The 15,053-nt window shown below is 37.6% G+C and overlaps 1 protein-coding gene across 2 annotated transcripts; it reads left to right on the forward strand.

Moving 5' to 3' along the window:
- The first annotated feature begins 257 nt into the window (after positions 1–257).
- LYVE1 (lymphatic vessel endothelial hyaluronan receptor 1) lies at positions 258–13,309 on the forward strand. Of its 2 annotated transcripts, none has more exons than XM_063331938.1 (7): positions 258–379; positions 3,136–3,266; positions 7,869–8,028; positions 8,135–8,274; positions 9,957–10,256; positions 11,566–11,644; positions 12,373–13,309. In XM_063331938.1, exons 2-7 carry the CDS (start codon positions 3,185–3,187, stop codon positions 12,557–12,559), a joined length of 948 nt encoding a protein of 315 aa, XP_063188008.1. In that variant the 5' UTR covers positions 258–379; positions 3,136–3,184; the 3' UTR covers positions 12,560–13,309. The 2 variants fall into 2 exon arrangements, with proteins under 2 accessions (XP_063188008.1, XP_063188006.1); XM_063331936.1 differs by lacking the exon at positions 258–379 and adding an exon at positions 2,162–2,180.
- Positions 13,310–15,053: the final 1,744 nt, after the last annotated feature.

Raw genomic sequence — 15,053 nt, forward strand, 5'->3', positions numbered from 1 at the left:
TTCAAAGTCCTTAATGTTGCTACCCTAAAGGTTTGTTTTTTACGTGTGCTCTGTCTGCACATTAATGGCTATGTTCTTATGAAACACATACTGCCTTGTGTGTCGTAGTGCCACATTACACATACCAAAGATCTTGTTCTTAGTCTTTCAGTTCTTCAGGAAAGTGGTGTAGAAGAAGCAAGCAAATTCCTGTTTCAATAGAGAAAGTGTTTGTAAGCAGGGACATCCCTGTCATACGCTAGAAACAAGATGAGAGAGGAAACTGAAATATCCTGGAGAGAGTTTAACTCCTGCTTCAGAGGGAGGCTGCCTGACACTGAGGAGGCTGAACACGGAAAGCCACAAGGGAGATCTGTAACCAAAGGAGACTGAGTGAAAGGTTAGGATTCTTTATTTGCTTTGTGTTCTTGTAGGCTTGGGAGGTCTGGGAAGCCTGGGCTTTGTGGAGAGCTGAACTGCCAGACCAGTGAGAAGGAGATAATCCTCAATTTCCACAAAAAACAGAAATGTCACTTCTGAATCTGATGGTCTGTGTCAGGGAGAAAAACTTTGGGACAGCAACAGCCTTGCAAGGAATTACTTACCAGGAGAAGACCCTGATATTTGTATTTTCCACGTAAACTTTTTTTTTTTTTTAAACTGTTTCCTCTCCAGTTGTCCAGGCTTCAAGGTTCCTTCAGAAATCATTGTACAGAACAGTTAAGTCTGTTATCCCATATCAAAGGTTTTCTGTTTAGCAATCCTCATCAGCATTTTAAAACATGCTGGCATGAGATGCTGGGAATTCTCCTTATAGGTTACTATAAGTATTTAAGACAAATGCTAATTAAACATACAGGGCTGCTTTTTTTTCACCACACAAGTTAAGATGAAGACCCACAAACAGGTTAAAGAGCTTTTATACTGTTACAGTCCAGGTAAGTGATCTTCCATAAAGTTTTGGAACAGCTGAAATATAAAAAGGAAGAAACTGACAAAAAAAAAAAAAAAGGTTATTTCAGTCTCACTTCATCATTCTAAAGTTCTTTCTTCCCTCTCCTAATCTGTAGTTTGGTCTTACAAAACCATGTGAAGGAGCTTATTTTTTTGTTTCATGTTACAAAGGTGTTTATCTCATCTTTCCAGCTAAAAATCCTACTAAACATCAATAGCATGGACAGAGTTTGACTGAAGGAACTTTGCCACTGTGAGGATAATAAGCACAAAGTGTTAAAACTTGGAAGGACAATTAGCATGCAATTTTAAAATGTCGGAAACCCAGCTTTTAATTAGTTTTCATAATAGGAAATACTTAGCAGTTCAAGGTAAGCATGGAGGTGGTAAGATTTTGTTTAATATTCTCAGTGTTTTACAGCCATAGTCTACTAGTCCATGACAGCTACAGAATAACTATTAGTTTCTGCTCCTACATTGTAAATGCAAATGAATCCACTTAAAACTTTCTTCAGTGAGAGTAAGTCTGATTGCAGTATTTGAGATTGCCATCACTTTGTAGAGGCAGGTAAGTACAACACAAAGGAGTGAATAGAAATTCGAGCAAGAAAGTTGTCTTAAGATCTCAAGAAGCTTTACCAACATTCAGTTCCAAACCACAGCCCAAACTCAACCCAAGTTTCATTTCTTTATGGCTAATGGAGGCACCATTTCATTAACTCACAGCATTCTCCACTCAGCCCTGTAGATGCCTGTCTATGTTACAGTATACCCATAGCCATGTTAAATGCTGCTGTAAGAGATTGGGCCTGTGCACAGATAAAAATTAATACTATCTTAATATATTAAATGGGAACTTTCTACAATGCAAACCGCAGTTTCAAGAGGTAGCTACTGTTACATTTGTGTTTACAGGATCTTGAAAACAAGCTGGGGATGTAGGACATCTAAAAGTTTACTGAATCACAAACTGAGCATGATGTAACAAAATCATCCTGTTGCAGAAAAAAGGCTCATACCTTTCTGAGCTGCATAAGCAGGTAATTTATTAATCAGTACTTGGCATTGTCAAGGCCTCAGCTAGAGAGAAAGAGTGAGCAAACTGGGGTTTCTTAGCTGAAAAAAAAGTGTAAGCAAAGGTATAATTCTTTAAATGCGTACGATTGTTGCAAAACGTAAGGTAATAAACTCTTTTCCACGTCCATTTCCAACAGGAAAAGAAGTTACAGGTTTACAGCACAGTATGGGTAAGTCAGTTTAGACTGGGGAATACCTTTTAACAGTAAAGGACAGTGAAGCATTGGAATAGAGTGCTTGTCAAAATGCTAGGAATTTATCACTGGAAATCTTTAAGAACATGTTAGACACATATCTGTCAGGAATAACATAAATACAGCTGATCCTACTGACAGAAAGGGAACTAGCTGATCTCTTGGACTCCGTTCCTGTTTATTGGAATGTCTGCAAAAAAATCATTTCTTGGCTGACTTCGTGAAGGTTTTCTAAGTTATAGCCATGAGGATCATCTGTGTTTTGAATCAGTCTATTGGAATCACTGTTTGTTGGAACTTCACAAAAGGCAGCAGTGAAGGGACTGGCTCCCACCTCTGTCCTTACAGTCTCACAAGGAATCCCATTTACAGTAGTGTATCTCCAAATATGTTCAAAACTAGGTATCAGGTTATCTCTGTGTTATGGTACCTATTTTTGCATTGGAACTCTAAAGCAAAGGAAAGTAAAAGTACTACATCAAGACAAATAGGATAGTGGTGAATGGATGCCTTTCCAATTCCAAAAGAAAAATCCTGCCTGGCCTGCTGTGATACAATAGAGAATTTGTTTTATTTACCAGATGAATAGACAACATGAGTAATGAGCTGTTAATCAGTAAAACAGGAAAAAATAACAGAAGAAAAACTTCTTTCAAAGTGTTTACTGACTTAGCAGTCTAACAGTCTTATCTCCCTTCCTCAGCTGTGTTTTCTGAGTCAGCAGTAGTTAAATTTCCCATCAAGCCCGACATGAAAGAAAGTGTAAAGGGTGATTAGGGATTTCCAGTCAGTGACCTCACTTCTGAGTGGGACAGTCAACACATTTGCCCTGACATTCTTTCTATGAAGCAGTGCAGTGACAGCTGTAGTTACTTTCAAGAAGTCATCTCCAAGGTGGTCTGACAGTATCCAATACCTTAACTTTTCTTAGCACAGGAGACAAATCACCTTGAATTTCTTAATTTTTGAAGTTCGTGACAATGGCAACTTATTTTGGAGTTACCTCCGCAGTGTTTTTCATCTGGGTTATGACATTCATGGCTCAAAGTTACTTTATAACAGGTATGTAAAGTTCCACTTTTTAAAGTCTTCTAGTTGAATAGTAAAAGACTTGAAAAAAATAGCTAGATTTGCAAAGAAAAATAGGGGGAAGGGAGCGTGTGTAAATATGTTTCTGGCATAGGAAACCAGAGGGTTTTGAGAATACAGTGCAATCAAAACTACTCTGGCATATAGGGGAACTTCCATTGTTACTCTAATTTATTTACCGTCTAAATGCTACAGAGCTGCTTGGTTTAAAGATTTGGTATTGCATTTAGGATTAAGTTCAGATCTATTGAAATGTGATTTTATTTTGTACTATATAAAATACCACAGCAGTTTTGTACAATCCTCAGAGAGCAAAACATGCATGAAACAAGTTCTGTGCGTCTGTGATAAAATGCTATATTTAATGCAAAGTGTTTTGCTCTGATTTGACAATATCCCGACACTGTCTTGATTTGCAACATTGAAGGAAATGCGTGGCAGATATCTTGCAGTTCATCTCCAGGGCAGTCATGCCTGTCTCCGGTTAATACAGTGCAAAAGTTCCTATTTTGTATAAACTATCTGTTTGAAAAAATTAACACAGGGAATTGCTAACATCAACTTTATCACACAGTTCTTAGGTGACCCTTCTCATTTCTCATTCTCAAACATTGTTATATGAACCTATTTTTTCAATCAGGGTCATATAATACCCCTTCTATATTTTACTGAAATTTGAACGTCTTCTCCTTCAAATTCCATAATCAACTTGACACAGTCTATTCTAACTGCAGTAGCTACTAGGATATCTGCAGATACTCAGTGTATATCAGATGTTTCCAGATGTTTCACTGTAATTTGCAAGGAGTAAATGCTTGTTCTACCTACGCAAAAGAACATACACTATAGTTGCAGACAATTGATTTTCTTCTGAAAGGCTTCTGAAGTGAACCCGGACTGAGTGAATTAGAGGATCAACTCAAGTCCGGTTGAAATTCCACAGGATTGGAGTACCCAACAACAGTAGTCTCCTCCAGCAATCCCAACACTGAATAGTTTTCACTGGGGAAATGGAGACCTTGCGTCTTAAGACTATTCTTTCCAGCTGCTAGGACCCCGCTTAGTTCCCTTACAAGCCTCTCGGTGTATCTACTCATGCACCCTCTGCTCATTGGCCCAAGAGCTCCAGTTAAGCTCAGGGCTGATCTCCATCTGTGTCTTCGAGCTGTGTTGTAGCATGCCCTGTCCCCTTCTGTAGGGACTTACTGACTGGGCTTCACAGATGGACTCTGGACTTAGGTTGTATGTAGCCTTGCCTCCAGGATGGATTTCAGCCATGTGTTACAGGTAGCATCATCTTCTGCTGTTCCCAAATGGACTTTCTGGATGAACCCTGCATCTGACTCATTGTCTTGCTCTCTCTGGGGCTGCCAGTGAAACCTGCCACTGTCACCACTGTGGTCCTGTTCAGGTGCTGTAGGACTGTGCCCTGGTTTGTGAGGGCACCGTCCTGTCTGTGCTGCAGTCAACCTCAGCTCCTGGCTCCTCTTTCCTTGTGGAACAGCCTCGTTCTTGCTGCTCCCTGACAACAGCAGCCAAAGGAAGTTCTCTGTAATAAAGCAGAGTGAAGGCTTGGCACAAGGCAAAGAGATAGAAACAACAGCTTCCCCCCAAAAGCAAGAAGAGAACTAATGCACAATTAAGCCAATACCCATAGCTTACAAAAACTGAACAATTTTCTTCCTGTCCTAGGACAACTTTGTCTTGTTGTGAGATTCTTCTGTTTAAGTCTTCCCACCTTTCTCAGTAAAACAGATTTTTCACACAAGACCCAAATACTGAGGAAACTGTCCCATTATTAGTAGGTTAACTAAATAGAGCAAAGCTTTAAGTACAGCTATGTGCAGCTTGTGGACCAAAAAGGATAATATGCTTCTAAAGGATTAGTCTGTCTCCTGTACAAACTCAGTCATCTTTAGAACAGAGTTCAGAGGTGATTTAAGAAGTGATAAAAAGACTTTAAAAGGCTACTGTTCGCTTTTTGGATTTCTTCCTCACACTGTAAAACCATCTGGAATTTAGATTGAAGCTGATCACTTTTTTCCAAAATATTTCTTTGACTACACCATTTTGTTTTAAAAGGCTTAGCGAATTCTAAGGTACAACTTTGGTCCATGTCCTACAGTCACTTTTCTTATCACTTAAGACTTAGTTTTCTGGTACTGAATTTTTATGTTACGGTATGTATCTATCATGCAATTCTCATGTAGAAATATTTGTCCTGTAATTGAATGACTAAAGACTGTAACAGTTTACAATTATCTAGGCAACTTTCTAAGGTTTCACAAAATTCCATTCAGTCAGCTGCTCAACTTTATTTGAAATTTGTCAAGTTGGTCACTCAGAAACTTTCATTCTCAACGTTACATTTTCTGCAAGTTGTATTAGCTCAAACCTAAATATAGGAAAATAATTGACTAAGTAAGCAATAAAAGTAAGAATGAAATCTGAGCATAAAAATAGTAAGAGGAGAAAGGAATTAGGCATAAACGCTAGAGGTGGAGTGGGGTCTTGAAAAATAAGGAAGTGGAACTGTGGAATGTGCCTCAGCAGCTGAGACAGGGAGTTACTCAGGGACCCAGAACCAGAAGAGTTGCCTGTTAGCAAAAGGGAATCAAGAAAATTAACATCTAGAATGGAATGGAATGGAATGGAATGGAATAGAATAGAATAGAACAGAACAGAAATATTTCAGTTGGAAGGGACCTAAAACATTCATCTAGTTCAACTGCCTGACCAATTCAGGGCTTACCAAGTTCAAGCATGTTGTTAAGGGCATTGTCCAAATGCCTTTTAAATACTGACAGGCTTGGAGCATCGACCACTTCTCTAGGAAGCCTGTTCCAGTGTTTGACCTCTCTGACACAGAAGTACTTTGGCAAAAATGAAGACATACAGGAGGAAATTTATGAAGACAGGCTGGCTGAAAGGAAGAAATTTGACAGTGTGAATCATCTTTGCACTGGGACTACTTGGATAGACTTGAGGTCCTTGATATCTACACACACATGTTCACTGAGCATCCTCATGCAATATGTTTGGGCTTGTCTTATCTTCAAGTCAGGGCTGGATGCAGCCACTATTTGTCTATGGGGACTGCTCAAATGTTCAGTGGCTCAGCTGCCATGTGACTGGGTACCTGGAAGTCTTAATGGGAGGCCACAGCTTCCATCGCTGCTGAGATAAATCCACCTAATTCAGTGATTGCTCTACCAAATGTATCAGTCCAATTAAACTGAATGTAAAGACAGCAGAGATGCATCTTTTACCAGAAGCTATTTCCAACCCCACCACACCCAGTGGGAGCAGGAGTGAAAATCCTGCCTTTTAGCACTCCACACAAGCTTAGTCATCATTTTATCCCCTTCTCATCATAGGCGTGTCTTGGCTGCTAGTTCTATCTTTTCATTCGTAAAATTTAATTTAACCTCTGTTGCTAAGAAGTCATGCGGTGGATCTGCAGGCATCTGTTCATCCTGCCTCGAGAGTTTGTGGATTGCCTGTATTCTGATGCATAGATTTTATGAAGTATTCATTAGTGTACATACCCGGTGAGCACACACTCTGAAAAGCATATTGAGCAAGGAAGTAACACCTATGGCTGTTGGTCATATGAAATGTTTGCAATGAAATGTTGAAATGTTTCATTTAATATGGCAATTACTGTATGTAAATCAAAAAGAAAAAAATCTTTTTTCCAGTATATGCTTCCGGTGAAATATAGAGGCAAATGAGCAATATCCTTTCTCCTTTTCTGTGTCAAATCCTGAATTCTGTCCTATGTCTTTAACATAGGCTGAGAAACTAGAGGTGTAATCAGACGTAAGCTATGTATTTCCTGGTGCAGGTGTGCCAGCTGTGGCTATCTAAAAATGCTGGATGAACTGCATATGGAGGAGGAATGGGGAAAAGCGTCATAAATTCACCCAGCCTATCCCTTCTTTTTCTGCTGCTTGCCAAGCACTCAGTAAATTGAACACTTGACAGTGGCTGTAGGGTGGAATCATCATGACAACCTAGAGAAAAAGAAAAGAAATAATAAGCTTAGGAGGAACAAGGAACATAAAGAATGATGAAATCTTTATAGGTGTATTTTCTTATTGGTATATTAATTCAATGAAAAATTATGTATGATACCTTTGATAGAACTCACATTGGTAAGAGTCATGTACTGACAGAATCAGTGCCTTAGTGCAACTGCTAGTTTCATCATGTTAATTAAAAAAAAAAAGGTGAAAAAAACCCTGTCTGATTTCTCTTCCCATTTTGCATTAATAAGTACGACAAATAAGAGTGTCTTTAGTAAAAAAGTGACCCAGGTAATGACTCAAATGCCAACTGAATACGCATTTAGTCTAATAGCCAAACCTCTTGAAAGGCTTCTAGAGTATTGTGTTAAGGAAATATATTCTATTTTTAAAATATGTCTTTTTTGCTAGAAATTAGTTTTCTGCTATCCTCAAGCTAGAAACTTTTAACAATATTGAATTCAGTTGAATGTGATCTTAAATTCTTCATGAGGATTAAATGTTAATATTCAAATACTAACCTTGAATATTTGTGTTTAAATTACAGGTTCCATTGTTCCACCTTGCAGGATAACAGGTGTAGGAATTTACCTTGAGGAGAAAGTGAATTTCTCAGAAGCAAGTAATGCATGTAATCAACTGAATCTACAACTGGCAACTAAAGACCAAGTTGAAAATGCTTTGAAACATGGCTTTGAAACGTGCAGGTATATGACGTCAGTTGGTGTCTCATTACCTTTTATGAAAGCCTTTACCCGCATCTGAGGCTGGTGATGTATCTAATATTAAAAGGACTGATGCCTTTTATTGTAGCTATGGATGGGTGAAAGATGGATTGGTTGTCATTCCTCGGATAACATCCAACCAGAAATGTGGTAAGGGCAACACTGGACTAGTGCCATGGCATGCTGAACTCTTTAAAACTTTTAAGGTTTACTGCTTCAATTCCTCAGGTATGTAAGCATGGCAACTACATTTTTTGTGCTTTAGTTTGTTTTTTATGATTTTTTTAATATCTGCATGAAAAAATCATAACAAGTGAGTGAGTTCTCATAATTTGTTTGCCCTTTCCCCCCCCAGTCTTAAATGTTCTCAAGCCTTACTTAGCTCTGTAGGGGGAAAAAAGCTTCTGAGAAATACAAAAGGTCAATTCGGTTAATCTGCATTGATAATTTGGTGCTGCCACCAAAGCTCTTGAAGAATAGTTGCTGTAATGTTGACACAATGCTCTTAATATGATTTGATTATTTACGCACATTAACGTGAAAGACAGTGAATTGCATCTTTAACCAGGGTGTCTGTGTGTCGTGTATTTTCTTGCAAAAGGACCAAGAGTTTTTCTCTACAGTCTATAGCTTTTATTGATGAATGTGTAGGTGAATTAGTACTCAGGCAACATGCTCTAAAAGAAGCTGCTCCTATTGGTACTGTTATTTCTTCTGTTCCTATGCAATATGGTGTTTCAGTGCATGAAATATGTGTCATTCTGCATCAGAAATGTTGATTAGGTTGGGTAATGCTAAGGAGGTAGCAAGTAATTCCAAATTATTTGCTTTGTTTAGCTTTAATTCCAAAAAAATTATACTGTTACAGCATGTGAAGAAAGGCTTGCTGAATGGTTAGAAAATAAAGTAATTTATAGTTAACATTTATATGATTCTGCATTTCTTTATCTTAATTGCCAAACTGTTGCCTGTTCTAGGCATTTATTTTCCAAAACATTTGGCAGAATATTTTTCCTTTGTGCCAAAGAAATGCCAAAATCACTTGAAAACTGTAGTGGAAAAAGTGAAAAGCCCCTGCCATTTAGCTTTTTATTCTGTGAATGTAACTGCGTCATCAGACTTCCCATGGGGATTCAGTTGGAGAACAGTACATACGTCGCTTCCCTGTTATTTATGTTGTAGTCTGCTTGTTACTTTAGTGTAATTTTTATAGCTTTACAGAATATAGAACTTCACTAGAAAAAAAGAATTTTCACATAAGCCTGATTCAGAACTCAGCTTTTCCATTTACACATAAAAGTCCACTTGCACCCATTGTTTTATATAGACAACACTCGCATCATTTAAATGACTTAATTTCTGAGTGTGCCTCAAGTTTCTTTCTTTTAAGCCCCCATTAGAATCGTGTCATCTTATCGCACACTGGTGCCTCATTTATGTGAACGTTTTATGGGCTACTTTTGTTTCCAGGAACTCAAAGTAGCATTCCAGGTATCAACAGTGCACGCATATGTTTTTAACATATACATAATATAGTAGAAATATTTTTGAATCATGGATCTGCAGTTAAGTCACCTGCTCTGCAGGAGGTCATATTATAGTTTTTTATATGCATTATTACTCTGAGTACTTTTGGGGAGCAATCTTGTCATTGGTATGCAATTACAAAAAGAGCACCACACTTGCTCAAAAAAGTGTTTAACTATGTGAGTAACGATAAAAGGTGTGTAATCTGGGTTGTAGCCACATGTTTGAAATAAGCATGCCTGATTTGGGTAAACCTTTTGTGAATAAACAAATAATAATTTCCAGAAGGGAATGACTGAGGAACAATTTCAATAAATGTGTGTACAGTAAGTAAAAAACTAACATACAACACAACTCTTATGTATTTCCTTTCCATGCTGCAGATGTTCAGATTAATTCATGTAAACCAGATCCAACTACAGCCATACCACCTTCATCAACTGCACCAATGGACTTAACTGCATATTCAGGCTCTGATTTGACTGAGAACATCACAGCAGTGCCCAATGTGACTGAGTCAGAACAATCCCTGAAAAATATAAAATTTCGTGTAATATGTGTAACTGAAACTATATTACCAACAGAAGGGACTACTACAAAAATGCCAGAGGAATACTCACCAATTGACTCTCCTAACTACACTTCCCATGCTGCCTTTAAGAACGATGCCACTGTCTTTGGAGGTAAAGGCCATATATGGTAGCTATTTAATCAGAAGAGCTAGTTACATAGATGTTAGTAGTAAAACTGTTTACTGCTCTTTTGTTTGCTACTCCAGCATCCGTTATGATATAGCTGAACCTGGAGGGAGAATAGGAGTGTTACGGTTTTGCAAAAGCAAAGCTTATAAGGCAGAGGATTTTAAAATAATTTTTAAGTAGAAGTAAGATCTTTTTTTATACTTTTTGATAATATTTTAATATTAAACGGTGGAAGTTCATTCTGGTTAATGTGATTTGGGGTAAATACATTTCTGAGAGAGTCTTAGCAAACACTATGTGCTCAGAGTAATGGAAAACTCAGCAGGCTCTTAAAAGAAGCCAAGGAGAATTGCTGTTCTCCAAATATGGAGTTGTTCTCGAGATATGAAACTGAACTGTGTTCAGTTTTGGGCCCCTCGCTACAAGAGGGACATTGAGGTGTTGGAGCGTGTCCAGAGAAGGGCTACAAAGCTGGTGAGGGGTCTGGAGGACAAACCTTATGAGGAACGACTGAGGGAGCTGGGGTTGTTTAGCCTGGAGAAGAGGAGGCTGAGGGGAGACCTCATCACCCTCTACAACTACCTGAAAGGAGGTTGTAGAGAGATGGGGGCTGACCTCTTCTCCCTGGTGACAAGTGATAGGACGAGGGGAAACGGGTTCAAGTTACGTCAGGGGAGGTTTAGATTAGATATTAGGAAACATTTTTTCACTGAAAGGGTTATTAAACATTGGAATAGGCTGCCCAGGGAGGTGGTGGATTCACCATCTCTGGAGGTGTTTAAAAAAAGGGTAGATGGGGCACTGAGGGACATGGTTTAGAAGTGGCTCTTGTCAGGGTAGGCTAAAGGATGGACTCGATGATCTTAAAGGTCCCTTCCAACCTCAACAATTCTATGATTCTATGATTCTATGATTCTATATGAGGTGTGAATAAGTAATCCTAATATACAGCAACTGAGAAACAGACTTAATATGAGGAAAAGCATTCTAACAGTAAGGATAGTAATCACAAAAATGTGCTCTGTAGGCAGGTTGTAAAAACCCTCCAATGAGCACATTAGACAATCATCTGTCAGGGATTGCGTAAATACCTGGTTTAGTCTCTCTTGAAAAAATGAGTAGGAGTTACTATCCTTTTGAGATTTCTAATACCTCTGTTCTTGAGTTGATGTGTATGTACCTCTTATACTAGGCTATTTTAAGAAGAATCTGGATTTATGCTCATGAACCTTTAGAAAGTCTGAATTAAGTACATACAAAAAGTCTACACTTACTTCACTGTTATCTCTAGGTGTCCCCACTGCACTTCTTGTACTGGCAGTCATCTTCTTCATTATTTCCGTTGTTCTAGCAGTTTGCTATATCAAAAAGTAAGTTGTTTCTTTTTTTTTTTTATGTTGGACTGAGCTAACTCCTAGGGTACAAGCAGTGAAGACTTTAGATATATAGCTGAAGAGCAGAGATGTGATGACAATGGCATCACAGTGTAGCACAGAGAACGAGATCTTAAACCCTGTTATTGTGCAGATAAAGTATCTTGTTTCTCTTACCATTCCCTGCTTTAGAAAAGGAACCAAAGATAAATATTGCCTACTTTGGATTAGTCAATCATACCTAGTGCGAAAAATTTCCAAGTGTGCCAAAATAGCAACACTGAAATGTGCGTCTGTTTGTATATAATCTGTTTACACAGTTTTATTCTTGTTTCTTTCTATGTCAGACCCAAGGTAGAAGTTTTTATTCTTGGACTATGATTGTGTTCAGGAAAAAATAGTTGTTGAGCTCATTTGTCATGCATAAAGATCTTCAACATAATGCATCATTAAATCATATCAAAAAGTTGTGTGCATTTCTCACATCCTAGCCCAGAAAGCTTCATCGTTATGTACCACGAATCCTGAATACACATTGTCTGTTTTTAAAAAAAAAAAAAATTCTTGAAAAAGCACAATGATCTAACATGCCACTATTCTCTGTGAGACTTTTGCTTGAATATAGCAAAGGAAGTTAATTCTAGATATTTTTCACTTTATTTCTTGAGTGATACTACCAAACTATGTCAGTGTTTCTGCTCTACTATCCTTTTTTCTATTTAAAGGTACAAGACAACCTTCCAATTTTCAAACAAGAATCAGCAAAAAGAAATGGTTGAAACTACTGCTCTCAAAGAGGCGAAGTCAAATGACAAAACACCTGAAAAGGAAACAAAGAATAATGGAAAAAAGGTAGAAGAGTCTAAAGCCAAGCCTGAGGCCACAGTAAAATGTCTAGAAGCAGAAGTTTAAGGGGAAGCATGTACACTTCTTGACAGAAATACAAAACGAAGCACACAGAACTTAGCAACGCTTTTAAACATGGGTGATTGTAAATACTCATGAATGAATATTTTCTCTATCTTAACATATGAAAACTTGTTTTTTTTAATAATTACATCATTAGCTATAAATGCTCTTGCAGAAGAACATGGTATCTTATTTACTTGAAATAAATAAAATCCATATTACAGCTCATTTTTCGTCTTTAATAAAGAAGTAATTAGGAATATGCTTTTAACGACATGCAATGTGTTAACTATTTGCACAGAATTCAGATCAATGTATAATGAAAAGGGGGTTTTTTATCTGGTTGGAGAATGTCTAATAACTTAATGTCTAAAATAAAATGATACTGTAGCTCTTCCTCATGTAGATTAGTTTATTTCCATTAAGTAGTTGCATACTGTTTTTAAAAAGTCTGTTTACAAACAGAAGAAATAAAGTCTGTTTACAAGCGAGTAAAAAATCAAAGGATCAACCCACTGTCATTCAAATACCCAAGAAGGGTACAAAGATGCTGATGTTTATATATATATACAGCAATGAATAACGTTCTTAGATATCTTCGTCATATCATAATTTACTGTTTTATTTATTAAAACCTGTATCATTCTTCTGCATCAGATATTTGACACGGAAAAAACCCCAACCATCTCAAGAGTTATATTTAAGATCTTTTGTACATATTTGTGTGGCTTTCATAATAAAGATCTCAAGTGGTATGGGGTGTTTACAGTATTTCGTAAAAAAATAAAGTATGGTAGATATGTTTGTCTGGACAATTTATTCTTATGCAAACTGTTTCACAGTAAAAAGAGTTCAGATAACCTTAATGTTACAGCAGCAATTAGTTGTTAGAAAAGAACAACGCTAGCAATTTATCAAATATTTTCGTGAATAAATGGTTTGGATAACTTATTTTTATATGCGCATGAGGTTATTATGGCAAAGGAAGTTTCTTTTTAGATAAAGCAGCTTGAAAAACATAATAAACATAAATAAAATAGCAATAGAACTGATCACCTATATTGTGTTTTCTACACTGTAGGATACTGAGTTATGAACTTTCATATTTTTGATTCACGTATATTTAAAAATTGCCCAGTGGTTATATATTCCACTAGATAGTAAGTTTTTGTTTTCTCAGTCAGTTAAGTCATTCTTCTCTTTGCAAAATACTGCAGTAATGACACGTATCTCTCCTGGCAACCTGAATGAAAACACTCTGTGCTGTGTGAGCAGAGAGAGTAGACAGCAGAAATAAGGCCATCAGGCAAGGCCACAGCCAATACTTTTCAAGGTGGTGTCGGAACTGCAAACGGGCTTAAGGACACAGGCAACACTAGTGGATTCCAGGTAATTTTGGACTTTTTTGTGACATAATTTCCCTTCCGCCTCTTTTCCATGTTTTATTAGAAATTACCTGTTTCTCTGTTCTTTTCCCCACCACCAAGAGATAATTATCTATCTTTTCTTACTCTCCTACCAATATTATCTTTATTCCACAGGTATCAACTTCCTTTTCTCTCGATTGTCTCATTCACACCTAAAGAACTTTGGAAAATTGTTCTCTAATTCCACTCTGCCTGGAAGTTTTTGGCTTCTGTTTTAGATACAAATAAGGACTTTTATTCCCCTTGAAGTGTTTACTTTCTAAAAAATCTATACTATCTGAAATAATAAGATACTGCCTTAACCTATAAATGTGTTGGGTTTTGATGCGTCTTAAAAACTCAGATAGTTTTCACCCTGACCTTCACACTGACACCTGGCCAATGCACATAGTTTGATCTGCCCCACCTATCAATTACACAATTTATGCCAATACTACAAAGGCTAGAAGGAACCCGTTAGACTGTTCTGTATGTAATAAAAGCTAGCTATAAGGACTAATAAACAAGTACTGTATTTGATAGTGCCTGTATGTAATGAGTACTACTCAGTCACATTCGAGTTGGAAAGTACAAAACGTTCTTGCTCATTGTTTAATAGAATTGCAAGGGATGTACCACTACAAAGCAAGCAGGAAACATTTATTTAAGTTCTAGACAGAAAGTGTCAAAAAACCAAGCCCTTAACTGCTAGCAGCAGAAACTTAAAAGAAATTCTTCATTATGTTTCTGGCTTTTCTCAAGTGTCATGCTTTTTTTTATGAGCTGTTCTCAACAGCCATGAAGTTCCTTGATGTCTCTGAAATTGCATTATGCTCAAGTATCTCAGACAAATAATTCATCCCACCTAGCAGGAGATCACAGTTTGTATTATTCATTTGACAGTAACACTACTCAGATTCCCACACTGAGGCCACAGATGTTTGCTGACCTTAGGCGCAAGGGGTGGTTGGCCCGCAGGAAACAGAGCGAGGTTCCCAGTCCAGCCCAATCCCTGTCTGGAATACAGGGGTGCCTTTATCGTGGGAAGTACGTGTGTCTATGTGTGAACAGAAGCGGGCAGGAAGGGGAAG

Source organism: Chroicocephalus ridibundus, chromosome 4 (genome assembly GCF_963924245.1).
Source record: "Chroicocephalus ridibundus chromosome 4, bChrRid1.1, whole genome shotgun sequence".
Taxonomy (NCBI): domain Eukaryota; kingdom Metazoa; phylum Chordata; class Aves; order Charadriiformes; family Laridae; genus Chroicocephalus; species Chroicocephalus ridibundus.

Bases quoted from the DNA above. Each gene is read 5' to 3' on its own strand.
- LYVE1 (XM_063331938.1), top strand. From the start codon at position 3,185: ATGGCAACTTATTTTGGAGTTACCTCCGCAGTGTTTTTCATCTGGGTT. The intron at 8,275-9,956 runs GTATGTAAGCAT...TCCATGCTGCAG, and splicing joins TTACTGCTTCAATTCCTCAG to ATGTTCAGATTAATTCATGT. The intron at 11,645-12,372 runs GTAAGTTGTTTC...TTCTATTTAAAG, and splicing joins GCAGTTTGCTATATCAAAAA to GTACAAGACAACCTTCCAAT.